The sequence below is a fragment of the Tachypleus tridentatus genome, chromosome 13, assembly GCF_004210375.1.
Source record: "Tachypleus tridentatus isolate NWPU-2018 chromosome 13, ASM421037v1, whole genome shotgun sequence".
Lineage (NCBI taxonomy): Eukaryota > Metazoa > Arthropoda > Merostomata > Xiphosura > Limulidae > Tachypleus > Tachypleus tridentatus.
The window spans coordinates 238394573-238418456 of NC_134837.1; the positions used below are offsets into that span (position 1 = coordinate 238394573).

Here is a 23884-nt window from a genome sequence, read left to right on the forward strand (position 1 = left end):
AACTGGATACCCCAAAGCAAAGGTCAGGGGTCATGTGCAAAAAACATTCCATTTCTGTTGATACACAGCCACAGAATGAAGGACATATGGAATGACCTAAATGAAATGTAAACCAACATGAGAAACTGAATCTCCTTGCCAGGGACTGGGCCAGAGCCAGGCATGAAGTTGAAAAATGTGAAGTGTGAGATGCAGAATGAGTGACTGGTATTCATGAAGAAAATTGGAAAATAAAGTAAGAGGGGAAGGAGGGAAGAACCGTAATTGTAGTAATCAAACCATTGTTGAGTGGGCCATTTAGGAGCAATCAGAAGAGGTTTGCACAGAGTGGTACAGATGAGGGAGACTACCCAATTAAATTAGCAGATAGGAGGTTAAACACAAAGGAACTTGTTCGACCAAAACTGGCTGAAGGCATCTGCAGCAAAAATCCAAAAATGGGGAACTTAGGACCAAAACAAAAGTAACTGGTAACTGAGGACAGTAGCAAATGTGTCAATATAAGGAATATCCCACTGACCATAAAGCCACCAAAAAAACAAGAGGACAAAAGAACAAAAAACCACTCTGTGGGGTAAAGTTGGTCATGTAAGGAAAGATGATCCAACACAAGGTTGAAAGCACCTGGTACATGGCACATCAACAGAATGTGATGATCATGGGTCCAAAAGAGAAGGTCTACTGACAGAAAATATAGGAATCACAACTAGGTGTCACTTTAGTGATTGAATTGTCACAATGGGTCATGACCAGACAAATTTTGGAGATGGAAAAAGGTTCATCCAAAACCAATAAACAACAAGGAGTTCCATGACACTGATACGAAGAGAACATTCCCTCACAGACCAACAACTCAAAGCCTTCTGATGATCAATCCACAAACTGCAGCCCTGAAGAGATGCATCCATGAATGTATGTAAATGTAGCCACTGAAGAGGAAGCAGGACACCCATAAATGTATAAGCCTTATCCAGCCACTACAATGTAGGAAGGAAGGGTGACAGGAGCATCCAATGATCCCAAGCAAGGTTCCATTGGTTGTGGAGGGCCCACAAGGTATTGCATAAAAATCTGACCCAGAGGTAAGAAAGGTGAAAATGGAGATCACATCCCCAGAACTGATAGAGCATTGTGAGCAGAAAGTGAAGAAGCAACCAGGGCATTCCTAACAGCTAGATCCACAGGACAGAGCCAAGAAAAGGTTGAGCCTGACTGAGTTGGATGTTGAAGAAAACATCCAGGTGAATGAGGTACTGGGTAGGATGAAGGAAGGACTCTGGAAGGAACTGGAACACTACCTCACAATGCACAAACTAAAAATAAGGATGAGAATGCTTTGAAATAGGAACATGCAGATAAGCATTGGAGATGTCCATCTTGATCATCCAAAGACCTTTAGATAAAGTCTATTGAATAACAAGAATTCCATGGTGGAGCATGGGGTGTAAGGATGTTGACTTAGACAGAGTGGGCTGATGACTGGTCTCAAGTCCCCCATTTTATTGAGAACTACAAACCGACAGGAGTAAAACCTCCCAAACTGTGCAGACCAGGTTTGATAGCCTGTTGTGTGAAGAAATATTGCAATGCCTCAGAGAGACACTAGCATGAAAAGGGATCCCAAGGAAGAGGAAAAGAAACAGGTACATGGAACAAGTGAGGAAGGGAAAGAAAATATAAGATGAATCTTTCTAACAAAATTCAGAGAACCCTAACATTAAAAGAGATAGGGCTTCCCTGATGAATGAAGATCACCAGATGAGCTCCCACCAGATGTGATGTGAAAAAATTGACAAACAGTAGTACTGCAAGAAAGAGTAACAGGCAAAGGCTGGGTTAGGACACAGGAATCAGTGACATACATGAATCCATGAAAAAGGGTAGACTGTTAAACCAAAGCCATCCTAGACTCAAAATCTAGAATTCATGCTTGATACCAAAGAAACAAAGCAAAATATGGGCAAATTAAATTGAAAAATAAAGGGGAGTAAAAAATTATTGAAATAAAGTAAGTTAAACCACTTCAAAAAGAAAGATGTCTGAACTCAAGCACTGCCAAATGAGAAATGATAGTTTGGTGGTGTTGCACAGAGTTATATGCATCAGGTTATGGAGAGTTGATTGGTTGGTTTGGCATTTTATGGGGCAAAGTAAGTAGGCTATCTGCACCAAACATCTGGTAAAATTAAAACTAAAGTAAAATTATTAAAATTCATAAAAAGGAATCAAGGTAAAACAAAACAAAGTTTAATTATTGAATTAAAAACTTGTATAGCATTAAATCCAATTTTTATATCTAGTTTATAGCAGTAAGAAAGAAAAAATAAAGTAAGACAAGTTGTAAAGGACTTTCTGTAGCATGACTTTAATTATCATTACTCGCCAGAATGACTAATGAGTAAGTTCAAACATCAGCATTAGTCACATGATGTTCCTTCCGGTCCTTGTTTAGTTATTTGACGTCACAGCTGTTTTCAGAAAGTAAAGTAGTACAAGTTTTAAAAGACTTTTGTAGCATACTTTTAATTATTAAAACTTACCAGGATGACTATCAGGTTAGTTCAAACATCAGTATCAGTTACCTGAATTTGGCCTTTCCAGTCCTGGTTTTAAGTTATTTGACATCATGACCATTTTCAAATTTTATATTGAACTAGTTGTACTTTAATTCATAAAAAGGAATCATATTTACAAAAAGGTATAATTTATTAATTAAAAACTTATTCTTAAAAAGGTCAATTGCCTTTAAAAAATTAAAAACATTTGTAAAGTGGACAGTATCACCTTTGCCAATACTATGGATATCCCTTGAGACAAAACGTATAAAATGGTGCCGTAATTGAGAATAATAATGATTGCAAGACAGTAAAATGTGGCTTATTGTGATCTGAGTGTCACACAGACAACACATTGGTGCATCAGTCCCAGATGAAAGGAAACAATGTGTTAAAAAACTGTGACCAAGTTAGGACAATTTCCTCTTTCCAATTCTTATGGAAACAAATGGCCAAAGTATAATAAAGGGTTTTATTTGAAAAAGTTTGTTTTCATGTTGCTCACTCCAAGTCGACTGCCAACTAGCATGGAGCTGAGCCCTGAATACAGAACCCTAGTCCATGTATGCAAGAAGCACAGCAGTGATGGCACCAGAGCAAACAGACTTAGCTGCAGTGTCGGCAAGCTCATCCATACAAATATCAATGTGAACTGGTATCCAGAAGAACTGGATGTTAAAGAGAAATGGGCCAGTCAGTTTTGAATATCAGTGAGAACAGGGTACGAACTTACGTGAAGTGATTTCAGGGCCAGAAAAGAACTAAAGAAGTCAGTATAAATAGTGGAATTTGAGTACTATTTAGCTTCTATGTGATATAGGGTAAGAGAAATGGCATACAGTTCAGCAATGAATACAGAAGCTGCAGAGGGGATCCTGAGCACAATCACTAAACCACAACAAACCATGGCAGAGCCCACAGAGTCATCTGATTTTGAACCACCTGTATAAATGGGAATGGAAGAATGGTTTGAAAGATGTTCAGCAAATAACACAGTATTTCCAAAAGATGGAATTATAATGCCCATTGACCTTTCAAATCTTGTCCCATATGACTTTGGAACTGGTGGTAGAAGATATGCTGGTTGTGAACCAGCTTGGTTGTAATCCAAGAATCCTTCTGGCTTTGACATCTTACCCACTGAGCATGTGCACAGTCCTGCTGAAAAGCGATGCAGTGCGAGATTGTGGAATACCTATGAAAAGTATCCCAGGCCCATTTTTGAGCCTTCCATGCCATGTAGCAGGCAGGATTCCACCACGGATATCGTGGAAAATGTGTCAGGGTTTTAGGAATACAACGAGCAGCTGCCTGTATAATATAGTCAGTTACTGCTGCCACAAAGTCATCTATTAATGGCTTACAGATCAAGTTTTGCAAGAGCAGTGAAAAGGGCCAGTTTGCTTGATCCATCTTTCATCGGGGCACGCAGATCGGGTGGCATCAACCATGGCCAGTTTCTCTCAAACATTTAGGAAAATTATCACTGCCTTGTGGGTTATTGTCAATCCTCCATGAAAAGTGGAAGAATAGTAAAGAGGAGCAAACTGAGAGATCAATAGCAGTAAAGGACTGACTAGGTGCATGAAAATAAATATAAGAGCCACTATTGAAAAGAGAAAAGTTGTGATCAGATAGCACATGCTCTATGGAATGACCCCTCCTATCAATATCAGCACTACCTCAAAGGGGATTATGTCCATTAAAATCCCCAGAATTAAAAAGGGAAACTGTAATTGTTCAATGAAGGCATCAAGGTCTGACTGATCATAGGTCTCTTTAGGAGCCAGGTTGAGAGAACAGACAGCAATTGTATGAGCTAAGAAAACACGGATGGCTACGACCTCCAAAGGTGTGTCAAGTGGTAAAGACAGGGTGAGCACATGCTGACCAACCAATAGTGCCATCCCTCCACTCACTCGTCCATCACACAACTTGTCATTCTGTACAAAAAAAACTGCAGAAAGGTGACTGTATTAGCAGGTTTCAGAAATGTTTCCTGTAAAGAAAGACATATAGAATGATAAAAAGCAATTAGTGCTTTGATATAATTCAAATTAGAATGCAAACCTCGACAGTTCCATTGTTTCAATGTAGCTGTTTTTATTTATGTGTAGGTGGATTGGGTGAAAAGCCCTTCTGATTTCAACCACATCTTTTTTCTTTATTTTCTTTATTCAAGGGAGATCTACTGATCTCCATGGATCCTGCTCTGGGTCGATTGGACAAGCCTCTGTTGTTGGAAAAGGGTTCCAGTGACTGAGGATGTGAACGAATGATCGTTTATCATCTTGAGGAAGTGGATCTTGGGGTTTGTTGAAATGAATGTTAGAAACAAAGATGGGTGTTGACATTGATTCATCAACTGATTGATTGACTGATTTAGTGTTTTATGGCACAAAGCAGCTAGGCTATGTGTGCCAAGAAAAGTAAAAATAAATTAAATGTAGTAAAATACAGAAGAGGAAATAAAGGTAAAACAAAACATCATTGAAAAACAGAAAAGATAATACCAATGTTGACACCTAGTCAACAATGTTAAGAGAGAAAGCAGAGTAAGAGAAGTTGTAAAGGACTTTATCTAGCAAAATGGTAATGATCATAACTCGCCAGAAAGACTAACAGGTAAGTACAAGAACCACAGTCAGTCACCTGAAGTTGACCTTTCCAGTCCTGGTTCTGAGTAATGTTGCCATAACAGCCATTATCAAAAGGTAAAATAAGAAAAGTGTTAAAAGACATATAGCAAAATCGTAAGAAAAATTAGCCAAATGTCCTGTAGGTAAAAGGAAAGTAAATGTAGTAAAATTCGTAAAAGGAAACAAAGGTAAAAACAAAACAGCAATTAAAAATAGAAAATGGCATAAAACCAATGTTGACATCCAGTCTACAAAGTTGTAAAAGACTTCCTGTAGCAGAATGGTAATGATCATAACCTGCCAGGAAGACTAACAGGTAAGTACAAGAACCACTACTAGTCACATGAAGTTGGTCTTTCCAGTCCTGGTTCCAGGTTATGTGTCATTATGGCCAGTACCAAAAGGTAAAGTAATAAAAGTGTGAAATGACATGCAGCAAAATTATAATAACTCGCCAGGATGACTAAGGGGTAGTTCAAAGGGATAGTTCAAACAGCAGCATTAGTCACCTGAAGTTGGCCTTTCCAGTCCTGGTGTCGAGTTATTTAATGTTCTGTTCATTTTCCAATGCCAAATTGAACTAGAGAGATTGAGATTCTGAAAAGGGAACCACAATTAAAAAGGTGTAATGAATAAATATGAAACACTTAAATGAGGTTAAAAAGATTAATTGCCATTAAAAAACTAAAAACTTTATCAAGGTGGACAGTGTCACCATCACCAATAACACTGTCCAATGTTACAGACAAACCCTGGGACAGAACATGTTTAAAATAGTGCCGTCGTTGAGAGTCGTAACGATGGCAAGAAAGTAATATGTGGCTTACAGTGATTTGAGTGTTACACAAACTACACAAGAAAACGATGAGTTAAAAAACTGTAACCAATGCGTAGTCTAGTTAGAACAACTTCCTCCTTCCAAACCTTATGGAAGCTAGATGGCCAAAGCCCAATATAGGGTTTTATTTGAAAAAAGCTTGTTGTCATGTTGCTCACTCCAAGTGGACTGCCAGCTGGCACAAAGCCAAGTCTTGAATACAGGACCATAGTCCATGTACAGAATAGGCACAGTGGTGATAGTGCCAGAGCAGATAGATTTAGCTGCCGTGTCTGCAAGCACATACCCGCGAATACCAACGTGGCCTGATATCCAGTAAAACTGGATAGGAGTAGATGTTAATGAGAAATGGGCCAGTCGATTTTGAATATCAGCAAGAACAGGGTGTGAGCCAATGTGAAGTGATTCCAAGGCCAGCAGAGAACTAAGGGAGTCAGTATAAATAGTGCAGTCAGAGTACTGCTCAGCTTCAATGTGATCCAGGGCAAGAGATATGGCGTACAGTTCAGAAGTGAACACAAAAGCTGTAGAGGGAATTCTGCGCGCAACCACCGAACCGCAACAAACCATGGCAGAGCCCACAAAATTACCTGATTTAGAACCATCCGTATAAATTGGAATGAAATGATTGTTCAAAAGATGTTCAGTAAATAAAAGACAGTACTTCCAATTCGGAGCATCTGCCTTTTTCAGATGACTTAAAGAAAGGTCACATTTGGGGGCTGTAATAAGCCATAGGGGGATGGGCTGACTAGTGGATTCTGCAATGTTATCCAAGGACAGACCCAATTCACCCAATTGCACCTGAATGCAAAGGCCAAAAGGAGCAATGGTAGATCGTCTGTTTTGATAAAGTAAGGCCCACTGAGGAAGGAAAACACATCCCCAAGTGGGATGCATTGGTAAGGAATGAAGTTTCAAAGAATACAGTAAAGACAGTTGCAAACGGCAAAGGTGTACAAAAGGTTTGTGAAATTCCATGTATAAGCTCTGAACTGGGGAGGTGCGGAAATCCCCAGTGCAGGGTTGAAGTCCTTGATGATGAATGGGGTCCGGCATCTTTAAGATCAAGGGTCTGGCAGGGTTGGAAAGCGATGAGGTTCGAAAGTGTGGGATATGTACGGAAAGTATCCCAGGCCTGTTTTTGAACCTTCTGTGCCAAGTGGCAAGCACGGACGAGGATATCGTGGAAAATGTGCTGAGGTTTTAGGAATACACTGAGCAGCTGCTTGTATAATACAGTCAGTTACCACTGCCAGACAGTTGTCTATTGATTGCTGATTCACGATGGCAGGGTCACGTTCTCCAACAGCAGTGAAAGTGGACCAGTTTGCCTGATCCAGCTTCCACCTGGGCACGCAGGTAGGGTGGCACCAACCATGGCCAGTCTCTCTCAAAAGTATAGGAAAATGATCACTGCCTAGTGGATTATTGTCAACCCTCCAAGAAAAATGGGAAAAAAATGAAGGGGAGCAAACCGAGAGATCAACAGTGGTAAAGGACTGACTAGGTGCATGAAAATAAGTGGAAGAACCAGTATTGAAAATAGAAAGATTGTGTACAGAGAGCATACGCTCTACAGAGCGACCCCTCCTATCAATAACAGCACTTCCCCAGAGGGGATGATGTCCATTAAAATCCCCCATGATTAAAATGGGAGACAGCAACTGTTCAACGAGAGCATCAAGGTCTGATTGATCATATGTGTCTCCAGGGGTCAGGTAGACAGTGTTGAGTGACAAAGACAGGGTGGGCACATGCTGATCAACCAACAGTGCCACCCCTCCATGTACTAATCCATCACACAGCCTGTCATTTCTGTACAGAGAAAACTGCCGAATGGTGACTGTATCAGCAGGTTTGAGAAATGTTTCTTGTAAGTAAAGACACACAGGATGGTAGGAAGCAATCAGTGTTTTGATATCATCCAGATTAGAACGTAAACCTCGACAGTTCCATTGTACCAAGGTGGCCATTTTAATGACGGGTAGGCGAAGTGGCTGGAGAACCCTTCTGTTTACAACCATGTCTTTTTTTAATACTGTCCTTATTCAGAGGAGGTCTATCGACCTCCATGGATCCTGCCCTGGGTCGATTGGGCAGGTATTTGTTGTTGGAAGGTATTCCAGTGACTGAGGACGCGAACGAATGATTGTTTTGCATCGTGTGGTGGGAGGAAAAGATGTATCAGAAGTGCCTGTATTTGAAATTGAAGGACGTGGATCTTGAGATTTGTTGGAATGTATGGGAGGAACAGAGATGGGTGAAGAAGTCGATTCATCAACCTTTTTAACCATGGAGGTCAACAGGCTTTTCATTTGTTTTGAAAACAATTCTCCTGGAGGCACAGAGAGATCTGTTTGCACTCCCACTGTAGTTGTAGAATGAAGTACAACAGCATATGTCCAAGATGGAGTGGCAGACAGCAATTTCTGAGCCTCAGGATAACTAATGTTATGAGTCATTTTCAAACGCTGCACCTCTTTTTCCTCCAACCATTTTGGGCAAGAACGAAAGTAGGAAGGGTGGGAATCATTACAGTTGGCACAATGTGGGTCCATGTGACACTCATAGGGATTGTGGTCCTTGCTACCACAACTAGCACATGTCAGGGAACCACGACATGACGCCTTTGAGTGGCTGAACCTCTGACATTGGAAACATCGAAGAGGGTTTGGAAAGTACAGCCGTATTTTGCAAATCAGATAACCTGCATTGATGGTGGCAGGTGCACGTGGTGATGTAAATGTCAAAATGAGGATATCTATCGGCAGTGTAACTCCGTCTTTGCAAGTGGAGATGCGCCTCACTGCAGAAACTCCTTGAGTGGAGAGACCAGGGAGAATCTCTGACTCGGGGACGTTCTTCAAATCTCTCTCAACAATAACTCCTCGTGATGAATTCAAAGTAGCATGAGGTGTAACCTCAATAGGTATATCCCCAATTGCCTTTGAATTCAAGAGGAGTTCACTCTGTTGGGATGTGGATGTTTCAACCAATACGTCTCCAGATCGTAGCTTCTTTACTGACTTTGGAGAGCCAGCAAATCCCTTAGTCCCTTCTGAATAAAAAAGGGGGACAATTGCCCTAAAGGTTTCTCTGAAAGAGAATGTAGGATGAGAAAATGAGGTACAGATGTTGAAGATTGCTGATCAGAGTCTTCAAGATGTGGTCACTTACCCATTGACTGTTTTTTCACAATTGTATTTAAATTTTTTGGAGGATCCATAGGAAAAAGGAAAATTTCGGTACCCACTGACCCCACCCACCATGGAGCCCTACAAGGGGACGCACTACAATGTCATTCAAGGACATTGCAACAACTCCAGGGTTTCGTGAGCACTATACTCAGACACCAGCATCAGACACAATGTCCACAACACCCATTGAGAACTTCCAACACTGGTACTTGGTTGACTCTAGCCCAAGTGGACCAGCCATTTGACCAAAGGGGGGCCAACCAAAGGCCGCCCGTCTACAGGAATTCAAGACCAAAGTGATGTGTTAGGGTTGGACCCCTCAACCACCAGAATCCTCTCCTCCCCTTCTCGGGTCGCCACGCACGGTAAACTGAAAAATCAGAACCTTCCCTGGGAGGTCCCCTCACCACATACAGGAGTCCACACTGAGGGGGATTCATCAACTGTCTTAACCATGGAGGTCAAAAGACTTTTCATACGGTTTTAGAAAATTCTTTCCGAGGCATGAAGAGAACAGTCTGCACTCTAACTGTAATAGTAGAAAGAAGGTCTACAGGAATTCAAGGCCAAAGTGGTGAATTAGGGTTGGACCCCTGAACTACCAGAATCCTCTCCTCCCTTCACAAGTCACCACACAAAGCAAACATGTGGGTGAATGTTTAGATCCAAGAGGTGGGTGGTAAACTGAAAGAACAGAACCTCTCCTGGGAGGTCCCCCTCACCACATACAGGAATCCACACCAAGGGGGTTGTAGAGAGAAGACCCATGATGATTACAATAGGGAGAGTGTGGAAGGCTTGTGGCATGCATTATGAAAAAACATTTGCACAAAACAGGAAAAGCTAATCTTGTGTACTGTTATCAGAAGCATTAAGATATACCTTTTTATGTAAATGATCTAGATTCTTCAAATATTCTTCAATTTTCTGTGGTATCAGTTTCAGAAATCTAGAAAAAAATGAGTAAAAAGTATTTATTTTAAACTGAATTTAATATTTGCACAAAAGAACCATCAACACATGTATGCTAAATAATATGAAAGCACTTGTTTCAAAACATCATGGTTTATTGTATTATACAGAAACATCAAAATTGGAATAATCCAGTTTTCCAGATGGCAAAACTTGAGAAAGAATTAACATAACTTGTGCATTTATGATAAACATTGCTTTGAAAGTCAAAGAATCACACTAACAGACATCATATTTTGTTATCACACCTAATGAGACTTTGCACTTTGTTTCTGATGTGCTTACAAAGTATTTGCCTGTTCAAAAAATTTAAAAATCCTGTGACAGACAAAGAACAGCATATTAATTCACATTTTGTTTGAGTCAAACTGCATACTATTAAATATTTTAGTCACAAATCAGAATCTTCAACAGTAAGTTACTTTCTCAGTTACATCCCTCTATACTATCTCTGAAAAAGTACCACCATTTCTAAAACCTGTTTTGCAGGAATGATCATATGGTTCACATGCACAAGTTATATTACTGCTATCACTCCAGCATGAGACAACTTTTCCAGCACTACTTTGACATGTCTGATAAGTTTTTTGCTTTTGATTAAGCACAAATTTGCACAATGGGCTATCAGTTGTGCATATCACAGGTATCAAAACTTTACTTTTGATGTTGTAATGTCTCAGTCTTATTCCTGACGTATTGGGGATGTACTTGAGACCTATCCAACTTCAACCAAATATCCCTTTGTATCAGAACATAATTCAAATATTTCAAATGCTTGTGAAAAGGAAGACAACAATTCACAGTAATTCAAAGAAGAAATATATATCCAACAAAACAAAAGATTCTTAAAACAATTACTTGAACTTCGCTAAATGACAATAGAGTACTGTAACACTTGTATCCCAAACATAACTTTATCAGTGAAAGGAAGATTAACTATGGAATAAAAAAACTCCAATATAACAAAAATGTCATTTGAGAGTGTAAGTTGTTTCTCAAAAGAATAAACTGTGTATATAAAAAGATTTCTTACACACCGAGTGGTGTTTTAACCCTTAAACAGCAGGAATGTTGTAGGTAGCAGCATCAACTGATGATGGCTACTGTTTAAGGGTTAACCCTCTTAATTGGAATGCTAAACAGAACACTAAGTAAAAAGAACTATTTATAATAAGTACATTATTGCCAAATATTAATACTTCAAATTCATTTTCTGACTGATGTAATCAACATACTTATTTAAACTTTCCACAGAAATGCTGTAAGTTGATATTTTTGATTTGTCAAGTTTATTTTGCCACCAGAAATGTTTCAATGCCTTCAAATGGTTCTCACTAAAAAAAGTAAAAATAAATATAAATGAAAATAAAAATTTAAGTTAGTAAACACACTGCATATAAAAACTAGCATATACAAGTTTTAGCATATTTACACAAGTATTTCAAAAACTCTTATGGTTTCAACATTTGTTTATTCACAGCAATCAAAAGCTACATTTAAATATAAAGCATCATGATTCATTTAATATGCATGAAGGATATTATTCAATAAAATGCATTAATAAGTAGATCAGATACATTTTATCACACAATGCATATTAAATTTTCTTTTACAATATATTGGAAAATACAATAATTCTTCATAAGTTCATTACAATTTGTGAGTTCAGTGCAAATTCAGATGCTCAAACATCTAAGATTAAAATATACAAAATCTATATATCACAAATGATTAAGAAATTACATAATAACCGTGCTGCAAGCTGAATTAATTCCAAGGTGTCAAAAAGTTCAAAAATGTTTTGTTTAAAAGTTGTTCAGTTAAAACCTAAATACAGCTGGTTGAGTTTTTGTGTGGGTTGTTAAATGTCTTAACAATTTGCAGTTTTTAAAACACACATTTAGTTCACTTAGCAGATTTTCTATCTTATGGAGCCAAGGAAAAACAGAAACAATATAACCAACTCAGTCACTCAAAGTAAGAAAAGACAGTACTTCCTCATTTACTTGGTAAATGTAACATTAGAATAATGACAAAAATATTCATTGTCATATTTTTATCCATAATGTTTATTCACCTTTCATTATTTAACACAAAAAAGGCAAGAAATATTCAAACAAGCCAATTACAAAATTACAATTAAATTGATTTGTGTCATAATTGATTGATTGATTGATTTAGTGTTTTATGGCACAAAGCAGCTAAGCTATCTGCACCAAACCTCCGGTTAAAAGGTAAAAATAAAGTAAATGTAGTAAAATACATAAAAGGAAATGAAGGTAAAACAAAAAAGTATAAAACCAATGTTGACACCTAGTCTACAATGTTAAGAGAGAAAGCAGAGTAAAAGAAGTTGTAAAGTACTTACTCTAGCAAAATGGTAATGAACATAACCCACCAGGAAGACTAACAGGTAAGTACAAGAACCACTGACAGTCACCTGAAGTTGGTCTTTCCAGTCCTGGTTCCGGGTTATGTGTCTAAGCAACCAGTATCAAAATGTAAAAGAATAGAAGTTTTAAAAGATACATAGCAAAATCGTAATAATGAGTAGCCAAATGTCCAGTAAAAAGATAAAAGTCAAGTAAATGGAGTAAAATTTGTAAAAGTAAATGAAGGTAAAAACAAAACAGCAATTAAAAATAGAAAATGGCGTAAAAATCAATGTTGACATCCAGTCTACAAAGTTGTAAAGGACTACCTGTAGCAGAATGGTAATGATCATAACCCGCCAGGAAGACTAACAGGTAAGTATAAAAACCACCATCAGTCACCTGAAGTTGGTCTTTCCAGTCCTGGTTCCGGGTTATGTGTCATTATGGCCAGTACCAAAAGGTAAAGTAGTAAAAGTGTGAAATGACATGCAGCAAAAGTGTAATAACAACTCGCCAGGATGACTAACGAGTAGTTCAAACGGATAGTTCAAACATCAGCGTTAGTCACCTGAAGTTGGCCTTTCCAGTCCTGGTGTCAAGTTATTTAATGTTCTGGCCATTTTCCAATGTCAAATTGAATGAGAGAGAATAAAACTGTAAAAAAGGAACCACAATGAAAAAGGTGTAATGAATAAATATGTAACACTTAAATGAGATTAAAAGATTAATGGCCATTAAAAAATTAAACACGTTATCAAGGTGGACAGTGTCACTATCACCAATAACATTGTCCAATGTTACAGATAAACCCTGGGAAAAAATATGTTTAAAATATTGCTGTCGTTGAGAATTGTAACGATGGCAAGAAAGTAAAACGTGGCTGATAGTGAGTTGAGTGTCATACAAACTACACATTGGTGCATCAGTTCCAGATAAAAGAAAACGATGAGTTAAAAAACTGTGACCAATGTGTAGTCTAGTTAGAACAACTTCCTCCTTCTGAACTTTACGGAAGCTAGACGACCAAAGTCCAATATAGGGTTTGATTTGAAAAAGCTTGTTCTCGCGTTGCTCACTCCAAGTGGACTGCCAGCTGGCACGGAGCAGAGCCTTGAAGACAAAACCTTGAATATCAGCGAGAACAGGATGTGAGCCAACATGAAGAGATTCCAGGGTCAGTATAGAACTAAGCGAATCAGTATAAATAGTGCAGTTGGAGTACTGCTCAGCTGCAATATGATCCAGGGCAAGAGATATGGCATACAGTTCAGCAGTGAACACAGAAGCTGTAGAGGGGATTCTGCACGCAACTACTGAACCACAGCAAACCATAGCAGAGCCCACTGAATTACCTGATTTGGAACTATCTGTATAAATGGGAACTGAATGAATGTTCGAAAGATTTTCATTAAATAAAAGACGGTACTTCCAATTCGGAGTATCTGCCTTTTTTAGATGACTGAAAGAAAGGTCACATTTGGGGGCTGTAATAAGCCATGGTGGGATGGGCTGACCTGTGAAATCTGCAATGTTATCCAAGGACAGACCCAATTCATCCAATTGTGCCTGGATGTGAAGGCCAAATGGAGCAATGACAGATTGTTTGTTCTGAAAAAAGTACTGCCCACCGAGGAAGGAAAATACATCCCCAAGTGGGATACTTTGATAAGGAATGAAGTTTTGAAGTATATTGTAAAGATAGTTGCAAACAGCAAAAGTGCAGAGAAGGTTCATGAGATTCAATGTATAAGCTTTGAACTGGAGAGATACAGAAAGCCCCAGTGCAGAGTCGAAGTCCTTGGTGATGAATGGGGTCCAGCATCTTTAAAGCCGAGGGTCTGGCAGAGCCATAGACCATTGATCCATAGTAGAGTTTTGATCTAATAAGAGCACGATATACCTTTAACATTGAACATCGATCTGCTCCCCAACTGGTAGAATAGAGGACACGGAGGATGTTCAGTGCTCTTGTGCATTTGATCCAAAGCTGCTTTAAGTGTGATATAAAGGTCAGCTTACGATCAAAGATAAGCCCCAAGAACTTGGTCTCCGGGATCACTGGCAGCAAAACTTCACCGATATGAAGTTCAGGATCAGGCAAAAGTGCATGCATACGGTTTTAGAGAGAGAGAAATTAAAGCCATTCACCATAGTCCACTTCAGTACACGATTGAGGGCAGTTTGTAGTTGCCGCTCAATATATCTCATGTTCGACAACTGACATGAGATGTGAAAGTCGTCGACATACGGCCCATTCGCAATAGAGAGAGGGAGTTGTTCAGTGATGGCATTTATCTTTATACTGAAAAGTGTGACACTCAAAACACAGCCTTGAGGGACTCCAAGTTCCTGTACGTAAGAACGGGAAAGTGTCGAACCCACGGGAACTTGGAATCTCCTGTCCATTAAAAAATTTTTAATAAACATGGGTAAATGGCCATGTAACCCATATGTATGGAGGTCTCGCAAAACACCATACCTCCATGTTGTGTCGTAAGCCTTCTCAATGTCAAAGAATATTGATACAAGATGTTGGCGTTTGAGAAAGGCTTCTCTGATAGATGTTTCAAGATGAATTAGGTGGTCTGTTGTGGATTCCTGTCGTCGGAACCCACACTGGGTGGGCGAGAGGAGGTTGTTTGATTCGAGGAACCAAACAAGACGAGCATTAACTATCCTTTCTAAGGTCTTACAGAGACAGCTCGTCAAAGCAATTAGACGGTAGTTTGAAGGAATCTTAGAGATTAGAGAAAGGCAAAATAATAGCCTGGCGCCAGGCATCAGGAAAAGCATTCTCCTGCCAGATCCGGTTACAGACAATCAGAAGGACATCAAGAGAAGCAGGAGATAGATGGTGCAGCATGTCATAATGAACATCATCAGGTCCAACAGATGTACTGGCAGACCAATGAAGGGTCATTTTCAGTTCCGCCAGTGTAAAAGGACAATTATAGTCAAAGAAACAGTCAGTTCGAAAGGAAAGAGGTGAACGCTCTGCCCGAGTCTTGATGGCCAAGAAGGTGGAGGAACAAGCATAAGTGCTAGATACCCGGCAAAAGCTTTCACCTGGACTATCAGCGATGCTCCAGACATCAGCCACCTCCTGACCATCAGAGAGTAAGAGTGAGAGGGGGACAGAAATGTAGTGCCCATTAACCTTTCAAATCCTGTCCCATATGATCTTGGAACTGATGGTAGAAGATATGCTAGTTGTGAACTTAATCCAAGATTCCTTCTGGCTTTGACATCTTACCCACCTACCATGTGCATGGGCCCATGGGAAAGCGACACGGTTTGAAAGTGTGGGATATATATGAAAAGTATCCCAGGCCCGTTTTTGAGCCTTCCGTGCCAAGTGGCAAGAAGGATTCCACCACGGACGAGTATATCATGGAAAACGTGTCAAGGTTTTAGGAATACACTGAGCAGCTGCTTGTATAATACAGCCAGTTACCGCTGCCACACAGTCATCTATTGATGGCTGATTCATGACGGCAGGATCAAGTTCTGCGAGAGCAGTGAAAGTGGACCAGTCTGCCTGATCCAGCTTCCACTGGGGCATGCGGGTAGGGTGGCATCGACCACGACCAGTCTCTCTCAAAAGGATAGGAAAATGATCACTGCCTAGTGGATTACTGTCAACCCTCCATGAAAAATGGGAAAAAAATGAAGGGGAGCAAACAGAGAGATCAATAGCAGTAAAGGACTGACTAGGTGCATGAAAATAAGTGGAAGAACCAGTATTGAAAAGAGAAAGATTGTAATCAGAGAGCATACGCTCTACAGATCAACCCCTCCCATCAATAACAGCACTTCCCCAGAGAGGATGATGTCCATTAAAATCCCCCAGGATTAGAAATGGAGACGGCAACTGTTCAACATGAGCATCAAGGTCTGATTGCTCATATGTCTCTCCAGGGACAGGTAGAGAGAACAAACAGTGATGGTATGACCCAAGGAAACACGGATGGCTACGGCCTCCAAGGGTGTGTTGAGTGACAAAGACAGGGTGGGCACATGCTGATCAACCAACAGTGCAACCCATCCATGTACTAATCCATCACACAGCCTGTCATTTCTGTACAGAGAAAACTGCCGAATGGAGACTGTATCAGTAGGTTTGAGAAATGTTTCTTGTAGGGAAAGACAAACAGGATGATAGGAAGCAATCAGTGTTTTGATATCATCCAGATTAGAACGTAAACCTCGACGGTTCCATTGTATCAAGGTGGCCATTTTTAAGAACGGGTAGGTGAAGTGGGTGGAGAACCCTTCGGTTTACAACCACGTCTTTTTTCTTTACTGTCTTTATTCGGAGGAGGTCTATCAACCTCCATGGATCCTGCTCTGGGTTGGGTGGGCAGGTTTTTGTTATTGGAAGGGGAATCCAGTAACTGAGGACGCAAACGAATAATTGTTTTGTCTCTTGTGGTGGGAGAAAAAGATGTATCGGAAGAAATGCCTGTATTTGAAACTGAAGGACGTGGATCTTGAGGTTTGTTGGAAGGTATGGGAGGAACAGAGATGGGTGTGGAAGTCGATTCATCAACCTTTTTAACCACGGAAGTCAAAAGGCTTTTCATTTGTTTTGAAAACGATTCTCTTGGAGGCACAGAGAGATCTGTCTGCACTCCCACTGTAGTTGTGGAATGAAGTAGAACAGCATATGTCCGAGATGGAGTGGTGGGCAGCAATTTCCGAGCCTCAGAATAAGTAATGTTATGTATCGTTTTCAAATGCTGCACCTCTTTTTCCTCCAACCATTTTGGGCAAAAACGAAAGTAAGAGGGGTGAGAACCATTGTAGTTGATGCAATGTGGGTCCATGTCACATCTATATGCCTCGTGGTCCTTGCCCCCACAACGAGCACATGTCAGGGAACCACGACATGATGTCTTTGAGTGGCCGAATCTCTGACATTAGAAACATCGGAGAGGATTTGGAATGTATGGCCGAACCCTGCAAATGAGATAACCTGCCTCGATGATGGCAGGTGCACGTGGTGATGTAAATGTCAAAACGAGGTTATTTGTCGGCAGTGTAACACCATCTTTGCGAGTGGAGATGCACCTCACTGCAGAAACTCCTTGAGTGGAGAGACCAGCGAAAATCTCTGACTCGGGGACGTTCTTCAAATCCCTCTCAACAACAACTCCTCGTGATGAATTCAAAGTAGCATGAGGTGTAACCTCAATAGGTATATCCCCAATTGCCTTTGAATTCAAGAGGAGTTCACTCTGTTGGATTGTGGATGTTTCAACCAATATGTCTCTAGATTGCAGCTTCTTTACTGACTTTGGAGAGCCAGCAAGTCCCTCAGTCCCTTCTGAATAAAAAAGGGGGACAATTGCCCTAAAGGTTTTTCCGAAAGAGAATGTAAGATAAGAAAATGAGGTACGTGTGTTACAGATGTTGAAGATTGCTGTTCAGAGTCTTCAAGACGTGGTCACTTACCCATTGACTGTTTTTTCACAATTTTATTTAAATTTTTTGGAGGATCCATAAGAAAAAGGAAAAATTCGGTACCCACTGACCCCACCCACCATGGAGCCCTACAAAGGGACGCACTACAAAGTCAAGCAAGGACAATGCAGCAATGCCAGGGTTTCGTGAGCACTATACCCAAACACCAGCATCAGGCACAATGTCCACAACACCCGTTGAGAACTTCCAACACTGGTACTTGGTTGACTCTAGCCCAAGTGGACTAGCCGACTGACCCAAGGGCTGCCCGTCTACAGGAATTCAAGGCCAAAGTGGTGTGTTATGGTTGGACCCCTCAACCACCAGGATCCTCTCCTCCCCTTCACGGGTCGCCACGCACGGCAAACATGTGGGTGGATGTTTAGATCCCAGAGAAGGTAACCAGACAGAACAGAACCTTCCCTGGGAGGTCCCCTCACCATGAACAGGAATCCACACTGAGGGGTTGTGTCATAAAAATAATCAACTAACTGAAAATACTATTTCCAATTATTTCAACTATCTGTATAATCAAAATATTGCCATTATGATTGCTTATAATTTTATATTAATTCACAGTTACTCTGTAAACAAATTAATTTTACACTTTTCGAAAATAATCAAATAATCAGAACTAGTGTTTCCAGTTATTACTACTTTTTATTACTCCAAATATCCAAGTCTAATGTGAGGATAACTGATTAGTTGAATGTAACAGATTAATCAGTTATCAAATTCTATTCATCCTTCAGATCTACTGATGACCCTGGAACATCACATATTATCAGAAATCTGACATGCTAATTTAAAACAGCAAAAATATAAATGTATAGCTAAATTTCTGTAGTACAAGAAAGCAATGCAACTAGTGTAACTAAAATTAGTTTCTACAGCAACAAGAAATAAAGTTTCCATATCAAAACAATGGTGAGATGTAAACTTAAAGAAACATTTGAACAAGCATTTACAAAATAACACAGCCAAAGAATCAAACACAATGATGGATATGCAAGAATAATAGGAGTTTGTTTGTTACCGACTTAATCTCAAATCGGATTACTACACAAGCTACAGTGTAACAACACGTGCCTTGCTCATATGACTTATACACTCTTAAATTCACTAGAATTTATTATTTTTAACCACTCAACCATTAAAAACAACCAGAACAAGGAAAAAAAATTACATGCCTGAATAACTTCAAAAACATTAAGCTGTATTTAAACACGTACACAAAATGAGTCTTCACTTCAGGGATTTGTATACCGAGTCAAAATCCCTGAATATAAAAAATGCAGAGAGAGCAGAAAAATACAGCAAAAATTATAACAGATGATGAATAAGGAAGTAAAAAATGCAAAGTAGTGTGACTTAATAAGCAGCCCAAAGATTACAACAACAGAAAGCATTAACCTCACCATATAACATGTAATAAGTAGTGGCACATAAGATACAGAAAACAGATAGCAATGTAGTTTTTTTGGTATAATCAAGAAAAAATAGTCAAGATAATACTAATGGTAAGTTAAGGTTTTAAATTAGCTTTCAATTGATTTTACTCATGTTTTTTGTCCAATCTAAAATTAAGATTGGCCTGCCAAAAATTGAGAGCTCTTGAATGTATTCTTACCAAAAACATTATACAAGACTAACTATTAGCATAAATCCTGGATGACACTCATAAGTTGTTAACTTTCAAACTGTAAAATGTATTTCTTATAGTGTATTTGATTGATTGTAAAATTATACTTTTTGTTTTATCTTTCTCCACAGCACAGATGAAGAGTATCAGTTGCTAATGTAACGACAGCAAACTTTTGATAATAATAATGTGTGTTTTGGGTAAACTAAATGCATTAAATTTACAATTTTGTTAAATGATAAATGTTAACACTATACCTAGCCAAGTGTTTCAACAATCCACCACAAGAAATGGTGACATCTCCTTGAATTTCATGTCTTTCTACCTCTTTCTCGCAAAAATAACACCAAAACTTCTTTGTATACTCCCAATACATGTCATGGATTACTGGATTGTGTAACAGACATAAACCTTCCTGTATCTGAAAATAATATAATTGTACATTCATTGATTCTGTATAATTTTGTTACACAACTGTCTACATAAATTTATATGCATGAACATATCTATATTTCATTTCAGTACAAAAGAAGTAATTTATATATGACCAGCTGAAAATATGAATATATTTTTCAAGAACAGGCTACAATTAACAATCAGATAACTCAAACATAAGAGTTACAGTATATATACTAGTGAAAATAATTACATTTTGATGAAGTTAAATAGCAAAATAAGTAAAATCATAAGGTAGAACTGCATTAAAAACAGCAAATCCATACCTCTGACTAATTACATAATTTGTAAATTTAAATCAAAAACAACCCAAAACATAAATAACTTAAACAAAAAATGCTGCAGTAATTAAAAAGATCAGGATACAAGCTACAATGTGGGATTATAAAATATTCCCTAGGTTTTGGAGGTAACTGAAAAAGTAGGACCCACATAGCAATGGCAATACACTGTCTATCAGTTTTAATCTCCATCTGCTAGTCTCACATAAGAAATAACAAATAGCAATAGATATAGAATTAAAAACAGAAATTAGGACAGCAAGATGTGGGTGCTCGAGCCCACATCCCACATCTTGTTTTGGCTTGTCTAAGTTAATTTTTTTTTTCTGAATTTTTCTAAGATAACTTATCTCTAAATTACAACAAGAGACACTGTAGTTCCTCTAGGTTATTCTTTCCATTAAACAAAAACAGACATTAAGATCTCTCAAAGCCAGCCTTTATCATTCAAATGTTTATCAAACTTTTCCTTAAACTCTCCTTAAGTAACTGCATTTACTACATCTGAAGGCAACCTGTTACCAAAGCCAACTACTTTTTTTACAAAAATAAAGCTGTCTTATCGTAAGATGGCTCCTACCCTGCTGAAATTTATGTCCGTGTCCCAGTCTTACCATTCTCACTATTAACTATAAAAACAGAAAATGCAGAAGACTATCAATTTCCTTACCAATCTTGAATGCCTGAAACACATTTACTCTAATTTCTTTTTCAAGAGAAAAGTTCAGTGATATTAATCCATTGACCACTGATTTGTCATGTTAAAGTTCACCTTCTGCAGTTGAACAGAAATGTGCAACATATGATGCACTGCTTGTAAAATTTCTATGTACATTTAAAGCAGCCACAACCAATGGGTTAATTCATCCCAATTTAAACTGTACAATGAAATGCCAGAGATAAACCTATAAATGTAAAGAAGAGCTATATTTGGATCGTGTTCACCTTCTTTTTATGTTGAATTAGCTTTGAATCATAAAATAATAACAATAAATTGTGCTTGCAACTTCACCAGTAAGACAGTAAATACATGTTGATATGTTACTCTTATTAAACATTTATTACACTTGTAGAAGAAATATATTTTCAAGAGATGAATCTTTAATGCTGAAAACTGTGGAGTTCACCAAACTCTTTAGTTCTTCTGAAGATTCCACAGAATATTTTTTTTTTTTATATTTAACCTACTAATTAAGCAAAATACACCACTAGTGAAAACACACTAAAACAGTTTCATGGGAATGTTTCCTCATGATTAATGACAAAGAATTATGAATATTCTTTACACAGGCCTATTTCACTTTTTACCAGAAAATAATAAAACTCGGTGTCTGTGTAAATTGTTATTATAATAGCAACAAAATATTATACATATATGTAGTTTTAACAACAAGTACAGAGGAAGTCTGTTTCTTCAATATTATCATTATTAGCTTTAAGTTTAAAGCTACATTAAAAAGAAACAATACAATTATTTACCATTATATAAACTGCTTAGGTCTACCGTTAACTAGATTAAAATAAAATTTGATAAAACGCCTTTAGGTTTTACTTTTACTAAAGTTTTAGTGATTTCACTATAGGGTCTAGCATGGTTCTTTACCTTCGTATCAAACTTTCGAAGCAAGTTTTCAACAGTTTCACGATGTTTTCTGGAATAAACATGCTTTTTTCCAGCACAGTGGTTCGTTTTACAAACCGAGCAGAGTGAGTATTGGTTGAAAGATTTCGACATTAAATTAATTATAAAATAAACCTATTACACTTGTAAATATCTCACACTTTATACAATACAACACGATACCCAAATACAAACTTACACCAACAATAGCACTAGTCACAGTCAAATAAACGTTTGGTATGCCCTCTCATATTTAAATAATATTTAAGGTTAATTTCAAAAATATCGTTTATTTGTTTTGAATTTCGCACAAAGCTACTCGAGGGCTATCTGTGCTAGCCGTCCCTAATTTAGCAGTGTAAGACTAGAGGGAAAGCAGATAGTCATCACCATCCACCGCCAAATATTGAACTACTCTTTTATCAACGAATAGTGGGATTGATCGTACATAATAACGCCCCCACGGCTGAAAGGGCGCTCAGCATGTTTGGCGCGACGGGGATGCGAAAAATATCGTTGACAGCGCATTAAATGTTAACTGATGAAGCAAAGTATTCTAATCATTATAAATATTAGTTTAAACATTTTACTTTATTTTACGTTTTATTTTACATATTCGTGATAAATACTTTTACCAGTTACAACTTTTACTATAGGCTTGAAGTGAAATAAAAATAAAACATAATGTGGTTATAATCCACAATGAACACAAATGAATAATCCAAAAAATTAAAAACATTCTATCAGACACAAACAAATTTAAACCAATAGACACAGATCCAACAAAGACACACGAAATGCAATTAAACAAAATACTACTAAAAATGAAAAAAAGCCAACAGAATTTCAAAAACATTTTATCCCTACCTTCGCAGGACCGACTCTCACTCACACCACAAATATACGATATCCCCAAACCTCATAAACTAGATTGTCCGCTACGACCAATAATGTCCACATATTCATTCATTATTTCAAATCTAACCTTAATCAACTTAATCACGAAGCCTTAATGGCCAGTTTCGATGTCATATCCCTCTTTAGAAAAGTCCCAACCACTTAAGCCTGCAAGATAGCCTTAGAACTGTATATCCGAGACCCTAATCCATCAATAGACATTCCCAGCGACCAATTAGCAACCCTCATAAAATTCACCACGATGAAGACAAACCTCATGTTCAACAACCACAACTACATACAAACAAATGGCCTAAGCATGGGCAACCCAGTATCACCAGTTCTAGCCAATACTTTTATGACACAAGTTGAAACACAAGCAATTAACACAGCATTACATCCACCACTATATTGGTACAGATATGTAGACAACACGATTGTGGGATTCACATCTACAGAACACACATTTAATTTTTTCAGTTACATTAACTCTATACATCTCAACATTAACTTCACATGTGAGCAGGAAGAAAGAAATCAAGTATCATTTCTTAACCTCAAAATTACAAGAACTGGTACACAATTTAAAACAGAAATCCACCGAAAAATCGCCCATACTGGACTGTACATTCCTTGGGACTCAGCACATGAAACAAAACAAAAACTCAACATACTAAGAAACCAAATAAACACATCCATAAAATTAACGACTAATTATACAAAATAAAACAATCCTTCATCAACATCAATAAGTTTCCTCCACAAACCGTAGAAAACATTATACGCACACATCCAGACGAAAATCAAAATCAACTAACAAAAGTAAATATACCCAACGATTTAAAAAATTACGAAACCATATACGGCTGCATACCATATATTCCCGACATCAGTAGAAAAATTAACCAACATTTGGCAAAAACTAGCAACAAAATATAACATTCC

At 38.2% G+C, this 23884-nt stretch overlaps 1 protein-coding gene across 2 annotated transcripts in view; it reads right to left on the reverse strand.

Annotated features, from left to right (window-relative positions):
- The window catches only part of LOC143237931 (centrosomal AT-AC splicing factor-like), a 37261-nt gene extending 14871 nt beyond the window's left edge, over positions 1–22390 (reverse strand). Inside the window, exons 1-4 of one of the 2 annotated variants that reach the window (XM_076477689.1) lie at positions 22025–22390; positions 19942–20105; positions 11440–11538; positions 10115–10181 (exon numbers count right to left, since the gene is read on the reverse strand). In XM_076477689.1, coding sequence (XP_076333804.1) covers positions 10115–10181; positions 11440–11538; positions 19942–20105; positions 22025–22156 — 462 coding nt within the window. In that variant the 5' untranslated portion in view covers positions 22157–22390. The remainder of the gene's footprint in view (positions 1–10114; positions 10182–11439; positions 11539–19941; positions 20106–22024) is intronic. The other variant, XM_076477690.1, reaches the window with a different exon arrangement.
- Between the last annotated feature and the right edge of the window lie 1494 nt (positions 22391–23884).